At 39.5% G+C, this 21,744-nt stretch overlaps 1 protein-coding gene across 1 annotated transcript in view; it reads left to right on the top strand.

The window, feature by feature from the left end:
- The window catches only part of LOC145996198 (cell adhesion molecule Dscam2-like), a 501,892-nt gene that overhangs the window by 187,336 nt on the left and 292,812 nt on the right, over positions 1-21,744 (top strand). Inside the window, exon 4 of the mRNA XM_083132598.1 lies at positions 15,885-16,046. Within this exon, the coding sequence (XP_082988724.1) occupies positions 15,885-16,046 (162 nt within the window). The remainder of the gene's footprint in view (positions 1-15,884; positions 16,047-21,744) is intronic.

A 21,744-nucleotide genomic window follows, 5' to 3' on the forward strand; every position in this document is an offset into this window, starting at 1 on the left:
TCTCCCTTCAGCCAGAATATAGGTTTCCCCTTGCATATATTACAATAACGTGTTGGCATTTTTTGTGATTTTCACGTATGTTAAGGAAAGGTGATCAATGAAATAAATGTCTCCCTCCCTCTCTATATGTGTGTGTGCGTTAGTGTGTGGATGTCGGACTGTGTCTGTCTCTGTATGTGTGTGTGTGTTTGGGTGTCTGTCTGCCACTCATCTACATCTGTCTGCGTGTGTATCCGTCTGGCTTCTAGGTCTGCTACTAATCTCTACCTCTGTCTGTCTGTCTGTCTCTATGTCTGCCACTCAACTCTACCTTTGGCTGCGTGTGTATCAGTCTATCTCTGTGTCCGCCATTCATCTCTACCTCTGTCCGTTTGTCTCTATCTCCACCTGTCTTATCTGCGTGTGTATCCATCTGTCTCTGTCTGCCTATCATCTCTACCTCTCTCACTCTGTCTGATACTCATCTCTACCTCTGTCTGTTTGTCTGGGGGAAGCTGTCTGTCTATGTCTGACACTCATCTCTCTCTCTCTCTCTCTCTCTCTCTGTATATGCGTGTGTCTGTCTGTCTTTATGCCTGCCATTCGTCTCCGTCTCAGTCTATGCTTGTCCCTTTTGTTCTCTCTCCATCCCTTTGCCTTTTCTACCTGCCTCTGTATCTGCCTTTCTCACCCCATCTCTCTCACAAATATATGTATGAAATGTGTGTAGGCTATAGCAAATTCTTGTGTAAAACCATAGCAGTGTTTCCTTGACTCTGCTCAGCACGTTAATTACTAAAAGACCAGAGAACCTGGAGCTCCCAAATAACAGATGTTTCGTAATCTTCCAGAGAATAATTCTCCTTGAAACTTGTCCAAAGTTCAGTGAGCAACCTCCGATTCGTCCTTATTGTCTCGTCTGCCCCCTCCCCCCACTCCCGAACATCTTCACTCGAGTAGGAAACGAGGCTCTCCGATGAAATGGCACAGCCCACCTTCCTATCAGCAAGGATTTTTTCATCATCCATTTTCCATCTTCCTTCCTTCCTCCATTCTCTCTTAATCATCCAAGTTGTCCTATCAGGAGTTCCGAGATTAAAATCGATGAATCTCTGATTACACCCTGTAGATTGAACGCATCTACCTTGGTGAATATTCATTACCCTGCTTTACGCCCCCCCCCCTTTCTCAAAACCCAGTCTCTCACGCATCTTAGGCGTGCTTCCGTTACGCAATTTGTGCTTTCTTTCAACATAGAACGTAACAGTTGCGTAAGATGCTTTCTTGCCAATCTCGCTCTAAAGTCAATGTCAATACAGGGTGTCCGTAAAGTATCTCCTGCATTTTGAAAATGTATCGTGCGTCCGTAAAGTATCTCCTGCGTTTTGAAAATGTATCGTGCGGGAATGATCTGAAATATACGTATGAATGCATCTTTTTGCAGAGTGTACAGAGAGACTCAAAATGTTTCTCCTAAATGTACTTTGATATTAGCTCCCCATTTGTATGTAAACATTCGAAACTATGTTAAATCTCTTGTCATGGCCTATAGTCATGGGCGGATTAAATGGGTGACGAAGGGAGGATGCCTCAATAGGTCTAAACAAGACGCCTCCCCAATGACGTAGCGCTAACGTCGCCGCCTTGTAATGAAGGGGTCCCAGGTTCGATCCCGTTTAGTCATTCTATGCATTAAGTTAATTTAGGAACAAAATCAACATCTTATCAAACAGTTCGACTCCCCTTAATATCTAAGTTCAAGGAACCTTCATCCATAACGCTACAATAACTGCCTCACCTTTGAGATCTAAAAATTAAGGAATTGCCCATCGAAATGACTAAAACAAACAAAAATTTCCAGTTAATAAGACTAAATTGCGGTCGCCTCACACAGTCCTGTTTACAAGTGTTGAGAGACGTTAGGTGGTATTACAGTCGTAGCAGTTTGTGTGTGTGCAACGATGTACGAGACCACAATTAAAGTTGCCCTACTCAGAGAGGTCTGGAGCCCGTTGGAAGTAACGGATTGCGCTGAAACTTGGTATAGAGACTATAGGGACTATAAGGAAGCGAATGTTAAAGCAAACATATAGTTCAAATTTTCACCACCAGGTGGAAATGTGGCGCTTAAAATTGTTTCCCGTACTCAGAGCCCTCTGGAGCCCGGTCGAAGAAACGGATTGCGGTGAAACTTTGTATAGAGTCTATGGAGAACATGGAGAAGCGAATTCTGATGAAAAAGTAGTTCAAAAATTTCACCACCAGGTTGAAATGTGACTCTGAAGTAACAACCACCAGTAATTTGAGTTTTATGTCTATACAACAGTGTTCAATATGCGCCCTGCTAACGTGAACGACCCTTTGGGAGCGTAAGAGTGTGTGATCAATGGTCGTGATGTTCACTGTGCACCAGATTTCAGCGCCACATTTCAACCTGGTGGTGAAAATCTGATTTTTTTTCTGACGACTCTCTTTCCCATTGTCTTCATAGCCTCTATACCAAGTTTCAGCAACCTGATGCTTCGAGGTTCCTCAGTAGGGCAATTTCAATTGTGGCCACCCAGTAGATTGTCTCTTTCAATGGGCTGTACTGTTAGATTATGGTGTTCCCTATGGCGTACCCAAAGTTCATGACCTCATCCACGTATGAAATGTCCAGGTTCTCATGTAATTGAGTGACGCGTATTACTCGTTCATGCCTTCATGCCAGATAGAAGCCTCAGAGGACTTGGTGGACCAATGCATTATTATTAGTAGTACCCTCATTACAGAAATAATTTCTTGACATCGAGCAGTGGGCCGGAATTCTTAAAATGGGGACAAAAATCGAAATTCCTACTTGAAAGCAGAGCCTTTAAACCATTAGTTTCCTAGAGAACAATGATGGGACTGCCTCGAAACGCATAAAGTTCCATCCAGGTGTTAATGTAAATGAAGATTTAAGGTGGGCAAAACCCATACATTTCATAAATGCCATTTCACAGATGTCTCGCACACAGTTTCACCTATTGAGACTGGTGTTGAATTATCAGAACGTTATGTGTGTGGGCTTCTGTGACACACATTCTACGTATCGTCAAGGTATGCACTTTCTGTGGGTAATGTATGAATTCATTTGCTGAATTGTGGGCATTGTTATACAAGTATGTTCATATGCTGCCGTTTTGAGCCGAGTTACAATGACGTGTGTTTCTATCATTTGACTTTCAAAATTTGTGGGATGAGGTGGGATGAAGATGTATAAGCAGAATGATTCCATGGGTCTTATAAAAGCAATCAAGATAAAACTTGCTGCCAACCCGAGTTGCCACTTGCCAGTCAGACGCTCTGCCGAGTGAACCACCCCGGCTCCATTTGGTAGAGTTTTCATGTCAACAAGCACAGGATTTAACCGATTTTATATGATATACGAAACTGCAGTTTTTCTCAGTACATGAGCACAGGACTTCTTTTGTACACAACATGCTACTTTACTATTTTGCACTACTATCATGTGAATAACTACAGAAGTTGAATCATTTTATGTTTTTTATGTATTATGTTATTTTATTAGAAATACCGACAACCTAAAGTATCTCTATTCACCAATTCAGATTTTTGTCCCCATTTTCAGAATTCTGGCTCATTGTGCATCAGGATAATACCCTGCGTATACCTATGCGAGTTTTCGTTCTTGTATTACTGTAATAAGTGACACGAGGTGGCGTCAAGATCGCGGTCATTAAACGTAACAAGTAACATGAAGAATATAAAAGCTTATGCACAGTTTGCACATGTAATTTATAACTACTGCGATGGTACAATTCAACATCCTTGGATGCAATGGTCTCTTCCATTGCATCGGCGGACAGTGGTCACTGCCAAGGAGGCACGGATATTAGGGTGCCGCTACCTTCAGGATTAAGAACTAATCCTTCAGTAGATACAACCAAATACCAATGAAACAATCACCACAGTCCGCCTCCAGCTAGCTAGTCGGTAGGGGTGGGACACCACTGAAGGTTTTCATTGCAAATAAAGATAATTACTTAAATCAAAAAAAAAGATTGGAAACAATTTTACTTGAGTTTAATGCTGATAAGAAGATAAGTAAATAAGAAAGTTTTTAGATACACAAGTTCTAGTTGTTTTTGATTGACATTTTCGAGAGGGGATGATTACTGAATCACCTGGGCTGGCGCCAGGGACGGCGACAGGGGTGGGCACGGGTGGGCAAGCGCCCACCTAAAAATTCCTGTGCCCACCCGATTGCCCACCCAATCAAATCACTAAATACACATACTTAGAGATGTGAATGTTGCAATAAATAAGTGAATTCTGGTGTTCATTAAATGTATATTTTACTAATGAATATTATCTATACTAGAACTGTTCACATATCATCATCCCATAAAAAACTGATTTAACTTTGTCATTAGAAAGCAAAAAGAATTACTAGAGATCTTGAAACAAGAATACTGTGACCAATTGAATACTTCTATGATTAGAATTAGATAGTGGGCTTAGGAGGCGCAAAATTATGCAGGGTATGATCAAAATAAGGTCAGTATTTAGGGTGACCTTGAGGGCTGCAGCTCCGGGCCTTCACTGGGGAAGAAAACTGCTTTCAAAAGTACCACATAAAGAAAAAATTAGGCACTTCGGATGTGATGAAAAAATGTAGACATACGTATAACTAACCACCTCATCTAGCTTGGCGAAAAGTTATAACTGAAAATGTAGACGGATTTGAAGTGGGGTCTTGGTGTTGTAAGCTCCGGGTCTTCACATCATTAAAATAATCTCTAAATAAACAAATAAAAATCTCAACGTTGCTTTGTCCAGCAACACAATAAATTATTTCGACTTTTTAATTAGATCTACATTGAAATTCCAGAAGTGTCTCTTTTATTATTACATTACAATTTTTATATTTATATTTTACATACCTGTCATTTTCAAATATCTACATGGTATACAAAATAACAACTTTGTATTCGTTCTACAAATAAATATTAATAAGAAGCAATCACAATAACCACTACAATACCAAGGTATATTAATTTTGATGTAACAGTTATGTGGGTTTGGATAAAGCAAGAGAATTATAGAATTGATAGTAGGTGGCTAATTCTATTTAAAAATACTAGTTCCAGACATAACTTTTGCCTATCAGTTACGTAATCGTGCAATTTTTCTTGTGATTAACTTACGTAGAATTAAAAGAAGAGGTTGGAAGGAAAGCTTTGTTTTGAGTGCGTCAGAGAACTAATCAATTACGATGAAAATGGTTTAAACATTAGAAACATCAGAGGTTTAGCCGGAAAGGTCAACAGAATCTGTAGATGCAGATGAAGTAAAGGAGAAAAGGTATGTCATGAAGTATACATAGAAAATTTTGTTTATTTGTTTTAAGTCGAATTTTACGCTCAGATAGGCTAATCTGGACTAAATCTACAGTTTAAAGTGGAGTCCGAACCAGTGAGCATTGTGCTTCCACCAGGGGAGGGGGCAGTAGAAGCCAGAACCTTTTCACTATAAGGCGACAACGTTATGCCATTGGAGAAAAACTATACAGAAAACTCTCAGGAAATGTGTCATTTCATCACCACAAAGATGCGTTCATTTAAGAGGGTGTATTGCCAGAGACAAATATTTGAGACTTTCGAAAAACAACGTTTTTGTTCACGCACTTAGCTGCCTTGATCCAAGATTGAAACAATGTGAAATTGAAACTACCACCACAACTTTCGAAGGGGCATGAACTAACAAAACTCCACTTTTTGAAAAGTAAGTTGTTGCTGATTCGACTGATTTGTTCCATGTGAAGTAACTTTTCTGCTAATTTTGGCTAATGGTGACAATGAGGTTCAATGGTGATTAGATGAAAATAACGAAGGGGGTGGGGAAACAAATACACGCAGACATTGAATATACAACCCCTCACAAATTTTTCTTTTGAGTGTGGTTCCAGGTGCCAGAGACTCGTTCGCCTGCAAGATTAAAGTTTCCAGGGTATACTGCGCAGGATAGAGGTTGACATGGTCACTCCATACCATACAACCCAAGTCGTCTGTGAAAAAGAGATGAATTACCGGGCATGGTGATCAATTTCGATGAATTCCTTGTGTTCAAAATCACATTTCACACACAAAATGTAAACTACCTCAGTGCATGTGTTCATCCAACCATACGTGTATCTAGTGTTGCCCACGGGACGAGACGGGACAGGCTTTTAAAAATTCGAGACGAGACGAGATTGATCATGTGTCCCTTTGACAAACGAATATTTTCGAGACGAGACAGCATTTCACAGCATTTCCACGAGACGAGACAGGCCAAAGTCTCGTCTCGTGGGCAACACTACGTGTATCACTTCTACCACATGAGTAACAAAGACTTACTTCAGAAAACGAATAACAACTCAGCTCACAGATTTTTCAATGTTACTTGATTATTACTTTAGGCGATATTTTGTCAAAATAGCCTTTCATAAACCTGGGGATACTTTATGCAGAATGAACAAAGAATTGTTTTTTTCGTGTGTGTGTGTGTTTACATTCCCAATAAGACATTAATTTTAATCCAAATATCCAGTGGTGGCGATTAGGAGGAGCGAAGGGGGGGGTCCCCCGCCACTGGCACCTGCACTTTGGCCTCTTAATGCTAAGACTTTCCTACCAAAAAAGTAAACTGTTCTTGTCCCCAAGTTTTGGCACCCAATAGCCGTTACTGCAAACATTCAGATATATTTGCCAGTTGTAATAACCTTGTAAGCCAAGAAATGTGATCATTAACCCCCAAGTTTCAGTCAAAAACTCATTGGATGAAAATATTATGATCAGGAACATGCATTTAAATTACGAAAAAGTAATTTAATCCTTCACCATTGTCTACCATCACAATTTCTATCACTGTCACCTAATATATAAAGTGGAATAGGTATGTGCCTTGTATTTTTGCACTTGGACAAATGTGATGCAACAAATTCACATTTATTTCACAACATTGACATGAAGGAAATAATGTGATTAGAATGTATGGCTGCGTACACACAAACACTTACCTTGAAATAATTGTGTCCATCGGAGACAAAGAAGTGGAACAAGATGAGAAAATACATTAGAAGAGATTGAGGAAAGACACCTAACACACACACACACATACATGTGATGTGTGTGTGCATGGCAGTTAAGAGAAACATTTGAAGAATGGAAAGAGAGAAAGTGAAAGGGAGAAGGAGGTAACAAGCTGAGAAAGAAAGATATAAGAAGCCATTAGGGAGTAAAACAGAAAAGATGAAAAGGAAAGGGAAAAGAAGTGAAGGGAAATCTGGAGTGTAAGAGAGAAGGGGATACATATGCATGTATGTCATACATATATGTCTTACATGCATATACCTGCCCACCTTATTATATCAATATACAGCTTCTGCCCACCCGGTCGAAAATTTCTGGCGCCGCCCCTGGCTGGCGCACTGTTGTTTAATTTCGTTTTCTTACCCCTTCCATGGGTTCCTGGACGACACTGCCGTGGTGAAGCTCCTATTCTTGCGTCCTGTGGTCCTTTATCAAAACACCGGTTCTGCATTGGTCAAACCGATCCATTGGTGCATTTAGTTCCTTGCTCACACTTATGTATTTTATAACACTGTCCGCACAATAAACTTGTACTGAAAATAAGCATAGCAACTTGGACGTCAACTTGTTTTTGTCACCTCACACACTTAGGTATCTTAACACTGTCCACCATAATATCTCTTACACTCGGTACTGCTTAGTGGTCACCGACGGATCTCGATGGTATTCGACACCTCCGTCCTTCACCGTACTCGAGCCAAAAACTGTTTCCACAAAATTTAGAATGTTATGGTTATGCCGAAATTGAGTTGACTTTTTGAATTCTATTGGTTGAAATTTGGAGGGAAAAGTTACAAGCAGCAAAGGACAGTTTGCAGTGATGTCAAACCTCCTATGACTTCAGGCAATATATCCCCGCTACACCAAAGCAAAGTATCCAACCATATTATTATATTACTATAATTCTAGTGACACATCTTTGGAGTTTGCAACCAGTACAGGAGGATGCAGACCAGATGATCGGGACGTATAAAAGGGGTTATTGTGAGAAAATGAGTTTTGTGACTTGTGTCGCCAGAATGGCTGGAGAGAGACACACAGTTGACAATAGCAGTGGCTGCCTCTGGGCCATTAGTGGAAAGATGAATAGAAGAGAGAGCTAGGTTAGCCGATAGTTGCCAGATTTAAGATATTCGCAAGAACGTTTAGTGTAAAGACATAGGGATTTCAAAAGTAAAGATGGCTGTGATGCGAGGCTAGACTCGGGGCGAATCCGTCATGGGCCATGTGTGGCGATTTAGGGTTTGCGAGGGGGAATCTCACAGCAATACTGGCAAGAAGTTGCTGCGAAATCAGAGAAATGCTGGAAAACGTAGGAATATGAAGAAATGATAGAATTCTTGAATGATATTAGAAAATAATTAGAAATGAAATATAGATATGAACAGTGGTGGAAAAGAACTGTTCCACTACCAACGGTTTAATATTTTATGTTTAGTAAGTATCGAAAATGTATGTGGCCAATTGAAGGAATATTGTGAAACGCTTGAATCAACACACTGTAATGTGATATTTTTACACGGAAAATTAATTTACAATTTTAACTACACTTTGAACGCAAAATGATTGAGTTTTGATAATGAACATGTGTGCTCGACCTAAGCAGGGCCCCCAGAAAAAGAGGGAGGGGGTGTTACTTGGACTCACAGCATCGAAACCCGTGTAACTGACTAAATAATAATAATTTTAAATATTTGAGTAAGTTTCCTTTTTTATATTTCCATATGTATTTTGTACAAGCACAAAAAAAATAGTTTTGACTTTCTATTCACACGCAATCTTTTACTGTTTGCTTATTATCTCGTCAGGTAGGCTAATTTAGTTCAGCTTATTGTTTGTACACATTTTAGTTTGACTCGGAAATGGCGTAAAGCGAAAAACAATTATTGGTGTGGTGTGTGATACCAAAATTTATATGTTGTAACGCGAATTGTTTATTCAATTGCACTGTTAAAAATGGACCTCGAGATTGGGAAAGTTATCTCCGTCAAATACAAGGCTAAATGTTAATAACATTCAGCATTTGTCAGTAAGCGAGATTTCTGTGTTCATATCTTACCATGGTTATAGTATTAATATGTCCCAAATTGAGAATCGCATGCTTGCATCCGTAATTTCATTGTTAGCCCGAACTGGCATTTGGAGATGGGATAACTTGTATAAGTTGACAAGTAAAGTTGAATTGGGTCGGAAAGGTTTTCTTCAAGGAAATTCTTAGTTCGCTTGCTGTTTCTTTACCTAATCAACTTTCATTGCTGCGCATGTAATTCTCCACCAACCAAACTGCTTAGACAAAATACGTCATCAAGCCTTTCCAATAGAATCGTGTCAGATTAACAAGTAGCTCGACTCGTGCCATCTCTCGCGTAAACCCTCAGACTAGCATCTTAAGACGCGAAGGCAGCCCTTCAGTTGGAAATCATAACAAAGTACAGCATCGTGGCACATCTTATTAGACATGGGAATAGCGACACTGTCGACTTGTGTTTTCCGCGAGCTGTGTTGTTCTTTCGTGTTTAGTTTACATTGATTAAACCGTCACATCATCCCAATATTCCTCTGGGATTTTCGAGGCAACGGGATTAATTTGACGCTTGATAGCCAGGATGACACGAGGCAGGGAGCTGGGGTTGTATTTTGTCTTGGTGAGTGCAGTGGGAAATCAAGACGACTTGAGGCAATGCCTGGACAAGATCGGAGACAGTTTTAGCCTCAAGTATGACGTCTTGCTGTTTATTTATTATTCGTTTGGTAATGTTGGAATTTTGACGGCTCTCGTAATCAGATCGATCAGTGGCACATAGGAACTATAGGGCTTGAGCAGGAGTGCACATGGCGCATTCATCCCAGGACATATCATAGTCCCCATAAAGTATTTAATTACGACAGGCTGTCTATTTCTGATGTCTACTAATTCACTTCCTCCCGTTGTAATGAACACTTCACTTGATCTGCCCCCCTATCTTTTTCCTCTTCTTTATGTAACAAATTAAAATTGGTGCAACTAGTAGCAAAAGTGACTTAGAAACAGAAAAAAATAAACGATTTACTAAAGAAACATTACCGCACTTCTTCGAACCTAAGGCGCGCCTCTTTTTAGATTTTTGGATATTGAAAATTTAACTGCAGATTCGATTGCGTCTATCGTAAATGTATCACGGTATTAGTGCAATGTGCTGTTATTGTTCAAATGGTAAATGCCAATGTCAATAATAGTAATGTCAGTAAATGTAACAACAATGCAAATGTAACAATACGGCATTGTTGTTAGAAGTACCAGTATTATATACATCCACAAGTCTAAAATTGGAAGTAATTTTTTCCCTCAAAACCTGAAGCAATTTTGAAGGTGTACCATACATTCGATGGCGTTTTGGATTCGGAGAAATGTGGTATATAATTCTCATTCCCCCTACCTCCCGCTTCATCGCGTATATTGCAAAATGGTGTCAATGTGTCAACATTTTTACATATATTTTCCCTACAAGGCATGAAAGACCGACGAAAAGGTCCTATTCCTTCAGATATCCAGTGTGGCACGCGCTGTGGTTGGGAGCGCCTAACCATGACATGAACTGTATGCCTTCATGGCACGTTGCAATGCACGGATAGACGGGGCACCTAGATAGAGCAGTAGTTATTAGTTGTAATGACGAGGTTCCGAGTTGGGTTCCCTGTGTAAGTACAGTCACCTGCAATACAAATGGGACACCAAGGTCTTGAAATACTCACTTCCTTGCAGGGCGTTGTGTGTGTTGCCTAACTCTACGGCTGTGGTAGAAGTTACCATTGAAATTTTGCTATTAGAACCCACATACAGCCGTAGAGTTAGGCTACACATATAACGCTTTGCAGAGAAGCGGGCATTTCAGGATCTAGGTGTCGAATTTTTATTGCCTGTCACTGTACATTGCACAGTGATTAGGATCCCATTCTCAACTGTAGGTGCGGTGCAGTTTCGATTAGTCTAGCCCGACCCTGTGGCCGAGTGGTTAGCACATCGCGCTGCGACGCCAAGGGCCCCGGGTTCGAATCCCGGTCGGGCTTGGTTGTTTGTGAATGTCCATTCATCAATTTCATCATTTCATCCCTCATCCCCATCTTCGCAAATTAGCCAATAGGCACAAAACGCGAAGTAAAATAAACTAAATCAAATCAAATCAAAATCAAATCGATTAGTCTATTTCAGCATACGGTGGATTTGAAACTTTCCCAAAGCTTTGTAAATACACATTTAAATTCTTATAATACTAATGTGTTCCTAATGAAGCCTTAAGGCCTATCCAACAGAAAAATCCAAGTCTTCAAGTCACACTAAAACCACATTAATGCAAACGAAACAATCCGATTCTCAACTTCAGCTATAGAGTACAGCAAAATCGAAACTTTAATGTTTATATTATTGTGGCTCTAGAGGTTGTGGAATAGGGTTTTACATTTAGAATCTCGATTTGGGAATCGTTACGGTACTCTTGCAAAGAAATCTCGATCACTAATTTTCAACAGATGTTGCACAGCAGTTTAAGACGGCAAATGTAAGCGCCGCTGTCTTATATGAAACATCTGTCCTTAATACTCCCAGCCTTTTGTTCGGAATGGTTAGTGAAATGACGATAGCTGCTTCAGCTTCGCCTTTTTCTGCACAACCTACTGCGTATCCACGTTTTAAATATCTCTTCTCGCGCGTTACCATCCACTAAAATTGCACATTTCTCAAGAATATTTCACATCGAAATGCAAAATTGCCGGTCATTATTTTGACATTTAGCAGGAAGAAACGCATTTTTGAAAATATTTTTCATGAGGCACTCCACATTTCTGCAACATATTTCAGAAACAAGCAGTAATTTATTTAAACTGAATGCTACTTTTATAGATTACCAAAGAAGTTTTATAAGAGGTCAAACTTGATATTTTCAAGACCTACTCGACTTTGTGTTGTACTTACAAATAATTGTAGGTTATTAATGTATCTATAATGCGGAGCTTCTTGCTATTGTTACTATTTTCTTTATCCTACTGTTATGTTATTTTCCCCCTCATTCAAAATGGCTCCAGTACTGGAGGAATTCAATACGGAAATAATTTATACATAGACTACATGTACGTAACAAAAAGCACGATGCATACAAACTATTATAATGTCAAAGATACTGTGAAATTAAGTAAATAAATATTTAAAAATCAGCATAATTTCCTAAATTATACCACACATACGCATAATAGGCATAAGTGCCTGAAGTGTAGTGCACTGAAGCAGACTTCATGCTTTTTTTTTTAAAAAAAAATCTTTTGTACTTTTGCACCAAACTAATATTCTGAAGTGCTCCAATGTGTGCGTCCCATTGATAATATAATATACACTAAGTTTACAGTATGTGAACGAAATTAATAACATAAACTGTTTAAATTATAATATTCTTCTTATTCAGAATATGAATGGCCATCAAGTAACATCATCGTGCCCGTTGGAATTTTGCGAGGATCCACCTGTATGAATTTCACCTTGCCAATTGGCAAAGCAGCACTTCCGTTATAAGTACAAAAATTACATTAGCATATTAATTTAATATTTAATACAGTTTACGAGGGCTTGAACAGAGTACTCAGAGTATTAAAGTTTATTATTTATATCAGTCACTTTAAACTCAACAAGCATTCTTTTGTGATAACAGTTAGAGTTAGATCATGCCAAACGCTATGAGCCATTGATGCAAAAACAAAGAATCGTGTAATATGAGAACATACGTTAATTTTTTAGTACAACCAAGTTTCATAATTTAGATCAGGAACTTTATTTGGGTCAATAGGGATAGTATTAACAATCGGGAAGAGTAAATACTACAGTCATCTGGCGACAAGTTTCAAATTTCACCAAATAATATTTCTTCTACAGTTTCTGAAAAATGTTACACGTAGCCAATGTTATATTCAGGTTAGTGTAGTTATTAAATAGATGTAATCAAAATATAAATGAGAATAAATGGAAATGCAAATTGATGATGAGCACTATTGGTGTACGTAGGGAAGCTGATGGGGCTGCAGCTCCCTCCAAAATTTTCAAATGAAAGCAGTAAATTGATTAAATCATTTTAGTTCGCTTTTCTACCACTTTCGGCTAATCGCGATGATGATTAAGGATGAATGGTGACAAGATAAAATAGACGAATGGACAAGCACAAACACACATGGACTACAATCAAAAATCTAGGGACGACACAATAGGAGCCCCACAGAAAATTATACTGGTTGCGAGTCTAGACGCCAGAGCCTCGCTTGTCTGCAAAATGCAGTCTAGATGTAGTACGTATGAAACACCCGATTACCATATTTGTCTTTCAACAATTTTAAAATCGAAAGTTAAAAATCCACGTTTCCAATTCCGAGAAAAATATCCTGAGTAAGCTAGTGATCAACACGTGTCAGTTATCATATGGATCTTAGTATGTGCGATCCTGGGTATGAAATTGCACATGAGGGTACTTCTTTCTCTAGCTTCGCTGATTAGGATCTTAAAATTGATTTTTCTCAACGATTTGAGTTTTGTTATTTAGCGTCGCTTTTCTGTCCATTTTAGCTAAACGCGACGATGAGGATGAGTGATGATATGATGAACTTGAAGGGGCACTTACAAAGAGTACCCATGCCCAGGCTTGGATTCGAACCCCGGACCCTTGGCGTCGTGACGCGTTAAACTAACCACCCTGCCACCGATTCTTCTGAACGGTTTCCACCAGTAAGACAGAATGGAAAAGGAAGGGTTTCATCCCGATGCACGTGGTCATAAATCCCTGAAACTAAAATCGCATTACGTGCCCACCGTTGTAGAGAGCGGTAGCCCCCCTCCTACCATCATCCCTCCTCCCTCAAACGCCACATCGGGCTGGAACTTTTGGCCAGGATTCTGCAGCCTCGCTCTGTTTGATCACCAAAGTCTGATTGCACAGACGAGAGAGCATGGTTTCACAGTCGTTCGAGCATGACAGAGCGGCTCTGTGACAACCATTGTGTACCGATGGGAGCTGGATCGCTGGACATTTTCACTTCTGCCGTAAACGGGTGCGGGGGAGAGGGGCTAGCGCCACCCCAGCCTCCACCTCTCTCAGAAATTATTTTTTCGGTTTGTCTTCCTATTAATGTCCGCCAGGGAAAACAAGTTGATGAAAATGGTGCATGAGTGTTAACAGCAAGAGTATTAACGTGCTGCTAATGTTTCCACCAATAGGAAGGCGATTTAGGATTCTGCCCTAAATTGGAGAACAACCATGCTATTGTCAACCTAAAAGAGGTGAATGGTGTTTCCTAGTAATCTAGGCTCTCAACACAAATGTGGGTGACGAATTGACAACATGGGTTAACCGTCATTGGTTTTCCTTTTCTTGCTATTTCACAGGGCACCTCCAGGAACGCTCAACGTTGAAGCAAAGCGCTGTTTGGTTGCTCGTGTTTAATGGCATTTCCTGGATACAGAGTCGAGTCTCAGGGTGCAACAGCTGATAACAATTGACAATCATCTCGTGATCAATGCCTTTCACATTGCACCTCACACTTGACTGGAGGACTACGAGAGATAACATGATCTACTTTTATTAATTTACATCAATGACTACTAACAATGTTATGCACTGTAATTGAAATTATGTAAATGCTGATAACTTTACACATAAGCCATCTCTTTGCATATTATACCCTTAAAGATATGCTGCACGTACCACTGTCCGCCATGTTGCAACATCTCCTGACTAAAGGCTAAAGGTAGCGCGTGAAGTCCTGCTACATTGCAACACTCAGGTGGCAACTGCCTCCACTGATCTTGCTTTGCTCCAACATTAAACGTCCCTGGAGGCGCCCACAGAAACATTTCTGCTAACAACTTTTCTGAAGCGGACATTATAAAATTACGGCATTGGTACAAGAAAAAAAAATGCCTGCTTCTCTTTCTTACTCCCTTGTATTTGTAATTACTTTGTCTATTTGTTTTCTTGTATCGTCTTTCTAGCTCTCGACATTATTTTCTTACTTCCTCTTGGTTCGTGTTTACTTCCTCTCTTTTTGATTGATTGATTTGGTGTTTTGAGTCCACTTTGTGAACAGTAAGGCTAATCGAGACTGGACCTACAGTTTAAAGTGGAATCCGAACTACTACATTCCTCTCTTTTTGATCACATCTTGTTCTATGTTTTCTTCTCCCGTTTTCTTTCTTCTTTATTCTCTCTCCCTCTATCGATCTTCTACTATTTCTCTTTCTTCTCCCCCCCCGCTCTCTATGTCGCTTCTCGATTTCCTTTATCTCTCTCCCTCTCTATGGCTTCTATATTTAATTTTCTTTCTCTCGTTTCTTTATTCCTTTCGTTCTCTTTGTCTCGCTTTCCTACTTCTTTCTCTGAGTCTCTGCTACGTTTTTATTTCTCTTTCCTCTCTCTCTGCGTTTGCCTTGCTTCTATATTTTCTTCTCCTTTCTCTCTCTCTCTCTATCTCTTCAATACTCTTCCTTTCTCCCTCTACCGCTTTCATCTGTCTTTTCCCTATCTCCCTGAAAGCACTTCTCTTTTAGCTTGACATGTAAACATGATGTCAATAAATGTAACATCAGGACGAAAGTTTGCGATCCCCCTTCGGAAAATTTCCTACGGGGTTTCATGGCTGAGGTCCACGTAGATTACGAAGAGACCCTTGAATGCATGGAACGGTATAGAAGGTTTAAGAATATTGAGTAATGAACGATTTACATTTGTAGGTAACGAACGTGTGTCCGACTAACTTGTGCAATAATTCCTGTCTTTGCAGTGGTCACCCAAGCTTACAAGGTGGAAGCGAAGTCGATGCCCGCATTACGAGGCTGCGCTGCTCTCATGCGCTGCATAGTGCCCAGCTACGTCAAGGAATTCGTGAGAGTGTCATCGTGGGTTCAGGAACCGTCGTATTACATCTACCCGTCTCTGCAAGGAGGTAAGCCACCAATGAGATTTCCGTAAACGTCTCAGATCTAATGTTGTGTTTCTGATTTTGAAGTGTGTTAATACAGGCTGCCCGAAGCTGGGGGAAGCGTTGAGAAATGCTATCCTCTTTGTTAAGAAATCCTAAAGCATCGCAAACTAGAATGATTTGCGTAATCATCTCACCACCCGTTCCCAACCTGGAGCAAGTATCCCTCAGCTTCGAGCACTGATAGAGGTAAACAACATGTACTGCAATAAAAAGCTGAATGTTTCCTGGTAGAGTGCCCGCGCCCTCTCCATGGAAAATTAATGTGAACCTAAAATTACACAGGGTGTTTCCGTGACCTTGAATCATACTGGCAGGGTAGGTGATGACTGACCAATGTGCCAGTATGAGATCAGGACCCACGATCCGGAAACGTGTCATTAACCCAAGCTTACGAGAAACTTACTTATCAGATAATTCAGAACACCCTAGAGAACAATGTAATTTATTTTAAATTTTTTATAAAAAAATTCACAGTTCAAAGATTGAAGAAGTAGTTGTGGTGGGCCTGACAGCCCCCTCCCCCCTCGGGTATGCTAGGGTTAAAAAGTCAGAACTCTTAGGGGCTTCCTATGATATTCCAGGCTGTGTGGTAACCACAGGAAAACGGAGGCTAGTCATACCAGCAGACGTGAGAGCGAAGATCGTAGTGAGGAGTGCGCCGTGTCCGATGCTCGCGAGACAAGCTGTCTCTGGACCGGAATTCGATATCCGGGAACGGGGTAAATCAGCGAAGCGTGCAGGATATTCACGCGTTCGCAGCGCTATTGTGACAGCCACGAGAGGCCGAAGGGGTGTGTAGGGTGAGTACCCGCTGACAAAGCACCGGGAAGGGATGAAAGCCAGTAGCCACGCTGCTGTTACAAGCTTTTACATTACTGGACTCTAGAGTTGGCTTGGCTAGTACGGGAAGATGTATGTGGATATCATTTTTCTTCACTTTGGGAGGCCTCTTCTTCGTTTCGACTGCTGAATGTTCTCTTAGTAGTATACTGCCCATGTCTTTGGTGTGCCCTGGTTTCGATCCCCGATTTTTATTCAACGGAGCAACACCCCACGCAGTGACAGCCCGCACGATTCAACGGGCATCGCTGTGTGCCGTGTTGCCAAGTTCCACGTACATCTTTACTCCGTTGAATAAAAATCTGGGTAACACTTTCAAATAGGGGTGACGGATTTCTTACTTTTTACAGGAGAAAGTACTTACGCAAATCATTTTCTGTAGAGTTGTGGAAGTTCGTGACTGTAGTTTTGGTCCATTTTGATGCTAATGCATGTTGTTTTCTGCGAAAATCTCTGTCCGACACGCTATTTCTGCTGTCGCCATTTGCTTTCTGCACGAGAGCACAATGTTCCGTGTGTTAGATGACGTAAACCCGTAGTCAGTGTTTCAAACTCGCCGTGTTTTCACTATAACATGACGTGTCTAGTATTTTTTATTTTTTTAATTTTTTTTCACTATGCTTACCTAACCTAACCTAACCTAACCTTACGTAAAATGGTTTGTGGGGCTAACGTCAATGGTTTGCTAGGTATTAGCATAATTTTAAATCCGGGCACGAAAGTAGGTGTTTTCCGGTAAACAAGGTTGAAGCACTGCATAAATCGACAAAACACACTCACAACGCGCTGAACCAGTACGCTATCGCCATAATGTGTGTTACAGATTCGAAATAACTAGTAACAGTAAGTACTCGTAAATGTAAGAAATATACATTATTTTCGTTAGAAATTCATTATTTCACCTAAAGAAATGGTCCGCAATGCAGAATAGTACGTTAGCAATGTAAAAAAGTGCGAATTAAATGATTTATAGGTGTCACCCCTATAGTAAAGTAGTACCAAAACCTGTATAAAATCGGTTTCGCAACGTGAATTGACAATGATAATGGATTTTAAAAACAAATACAAAGACCTTCAAAACAATACCAATACTGTATTTGTAGGACTATCCAATACTAAGAAAAAGTTATGTAGAATTTTCAGCGTAAAATGCAGGCTCAAACCCGGGTCTCTGGCATACCGTACCATTGCTCTACCACTGAGCTGTGTTTAAAACCTTTCTGCCTGCACCATACTAACATTTCATCACCATCGGACCACCCGTTTTTAATTTAAAGGATTTCAAAGAAAGTGATCGTTCGCAAAACTTTAAAAATGCTCCTTTTTTGTTCTCACAACGATAAAAAATTGAGGTCATACTCGAAAAATCTGATTAATATAGATTAACGCAGAATTCAAGCTAAATTTTGATGTAACTCGTTTTTATGTAGATCTACTGGTTAATTTATAACTCGAGTATCTATAATTTTTAAACCGACAGTAGGTAGAGGCGGCGTACAATATAAAATATTTCGTAATTGCCACTTTAGTTTATCCCAAGTTTTCTACTGCTTTCATTTGAAAATTTTTATTTTCTGGAAATTTCGGTAGGTGCTGTGGTTCCATCAGCTCCCCACTTGCGTGCGCCATTGCCCCCAAACACATTAATAGGTAGGCATTTATGTACACATAGACAAACATACGTAATTCATCGCTTTTAACTGTTAATAATACATAATGCTATTAAGTAGATATTGGCATGTATTCTTATTTTTAAAAACCGTAAAAATACGTAAGGAAAACGGATAGATGAGAGTTGGGAAACACGAGAATCTTGATCGAAAGAGATTATTTTTACAGAGCACCTTGTGTTGAGGAAATAAAAGAACCCATAATAATAATGTGCATTTATCACCATCCTCAATTTTTTTATTTGAAAAATATTGGATATTCATTTGCTATTTACATCTGAATCCAGCATCTGTTGACACCCATGTCATCGTCCCAAACTACGAGGGCTGTTCCATAAAGAACGATCATTAATTTGCTTTGAGAACATACCCTTACTCATCCCCAGAATTTTGACGGACTTTCTGAAAGTAGCCCCATTGGATGATATGCACTTGTCCCAGCTTTTTTGCCAGTCTTCAAAGAATGCTGGTAGTCGCTTTTTTTATAGGTCATCGGAATCGCCTCCGCAACCTTCACTGCTGCTTCTGATAATGAAAATGCTTCCCGCGAAGGCTTTGCTGTTTCCTCTCTGGATCAAAATTATGTAGTCAGGTTTCGTCTGCAATGATTACCTTTGAAGGAAGCTCCTCGTCTTCCTATAACATCATCTTCAGCAGCGAGGAAATTTTCACCCAACGCACACAAACACATACGTCTAATGTGTAATTATACGACGCACGGTTTTAGAAGCGATATCGGGCGGAGCCACGCAGAGGGTGTGCGTGGCGACCAGCCAATGGCAGGAGTGCAACGTTGTACAGTTAGGAGACTGCGGTGCGCGAGTTAAACACCGTGTTCTGTATTTTTCTTTGCGCGCCAGAAGTTTTCATAAAACTCGCCACTTTAAGGTTCATCATAAGATGGGGCAAGAAATTTTGAACCTGACTGTCTAAATCCCATGAATTTCCGTCACCTACAGCCGGAGTTATCGTTTCTCGAAGAAACACGGGAAACAACACGCCTCTACACACACACACAATAACCCTTTCGTTTTCCTTCCTTGTTCCATCTGTTGTTTTTTTCGTTGACACCGTGTTGACCCCGATGAGTTGTTCTGTCTTGGTAAAGCTATGGGTGTCAAATTCGGCTGAATATGCACAATGACCGTTCATTGTCTTGTGTGTTCACAAACATTGCGAGTCTGGTGCCCGGTTCGCTCAACGCGCGTTAAATTTTAAAGAAGCGTTAAATCAAGTTAACGCTACATTAGCACATAGAGGCATTTCTCCAACCTTCGTTAAGGCTAACAGACCTCTTATGTCGTCGTTAAATCTAAAGGCACTTGTTTGCTTCATTACAGTGCTTAACAGCGCGTTGTGTTGTGTCGGAAATAAGATGGCGAAATTGTGTATGCCAGCTGTTGTGTTGAAAGGTTATCCCAAACCGATTTGAGCACATTATTTGCATACCATCGCAAAACGTACACTAGTTCGATTTCTTTCTACAGCAAAAATAATTTTCCCATTTCGTATTTCATATTATAAATTCGTACTGTAAATCAGAAATCATATATAAGTTAAATGAGAAATATTGTATCAATGTACTTTTTAAAGTTTTGTCAATAATGGCATCGTGATCATCACACATTATTCAAATTTTATTAATTTTGCCTATCGAGCCAAAAATATATGCTTATAGTTAATTATACGAACTTGATGTTTTTAAAATGCATATTGGGCTTCTACCTTCAATGCACTGTAACCATAAACACAAAATATCGCATGACTTTTTAAAATAATGTAACCTCCTTTTACATATTTCAATTCGTATAAGGTAAAGTTATTCACCAAAATATTCGGTGTCTTCGTCCACGCCGTTTTCCAGTGGATCACATAGAAACTGGAGAAAGTCGTGGTTTGTTGTGTTTATGCTTATGTCTGCTTATAACTACCATTCCAATTTTGTTGTTTTTTAAACTGAAAAACGTCAGAAAACGTAAGAGATAAAATTAAAATGAAGCAACTGTCCTAGAAATAGGCAATACACGTCCTGTACTCGTATTTTAATGTAAAATAAATCTGTGACATTACACAATGTAGCCTGCAATCTTTCAAAGTAGTAAGGAATTGTTCTTTCGAACTTTTCAAATTATTATCCACCTACTCCAATTAACATAATGGAAAAAAAATGATTTTGAACTGACGAGAATGCTCGACACAAATTTTCATCATTCTATATTCTTAATCACAAGCGGCTAGGGACAGCTGTAGCAAACTGGAGATGCTAAAAGCACCAAACCTGACATGCCTAACCTAACCAAGTACAGAAATAAAGAAAACCTGCCTAACCTATTTACTTATTTAGCTCGTAGCTGTACGTAAGTACTGTAGAATAATAAGTTGTTTAATATAACGTGAGTCTTAATATAATCACAAAATCAAAACAATTATTATGCAGTATATTGAAAATGGGCTGACATATAACGGTGCAAATGGAAATTTGATCGTATTCATAACAAACTGAAAGAGCACTTAAAAATTGAAAAAAGATAATCAACCGTTACATGTACAAGGTACATTTACGAACGACTACCATCTCATCACGTAATATAGCTTACATATGTTCTTTCATTAAGAAAAAAAGCTTGAGGTCCTAAGCAGTTTCAGGTATATAGTTTCGTACATGGACATTGTAACATTTTGACATTGTGCAGTGACATAAAACACACTACCATCCATTCGGAAATTATTCATTGTACATACGTACAAGTGGTAATGATATTGTCGAGTGCTCTAGTTATATTTTTTACCAGTTATGATAAATTAAATGTAAAATATCATATTAATCAACCGTTCCATGTACAAGGTACATTTTCTGAATGACTACAATTTCATCACATAATGAATAACCAAACATAATGTAAAGTACCGTACTACACATGTATGTTTCATTAAGAAAAGAGCTTAATCCTAAGCTGTTTCTGGTAATGTAGTTTCGTGCATGGATATTGTAAAAGTATGCATATTTGTGTGTAAAACACGCTACCACGCATTCGGAAATTATTCCTTGCACGATACGTTCGTACAAGTGGCACTGTCTAACAGTGTACTTGTCCTTCTTTTTACCATTTATGATAAATCAAATATAAAATATCGTATTGTATATATAT

This window comes from Lepisma saccharinum, chromosome 1 (assembly GCF_977018435.1).
Source record: "Lepisma saccharinum chromosome 1, izLepSacc3.1, whole genome shotgun sequence".
Taxonomy (NCBI): Eukaryota; Metazoa; Arthropoda; class Insecta; order Zygentoma; family Lepismatidae; genus Lepisma; species Lepisma saccharinum.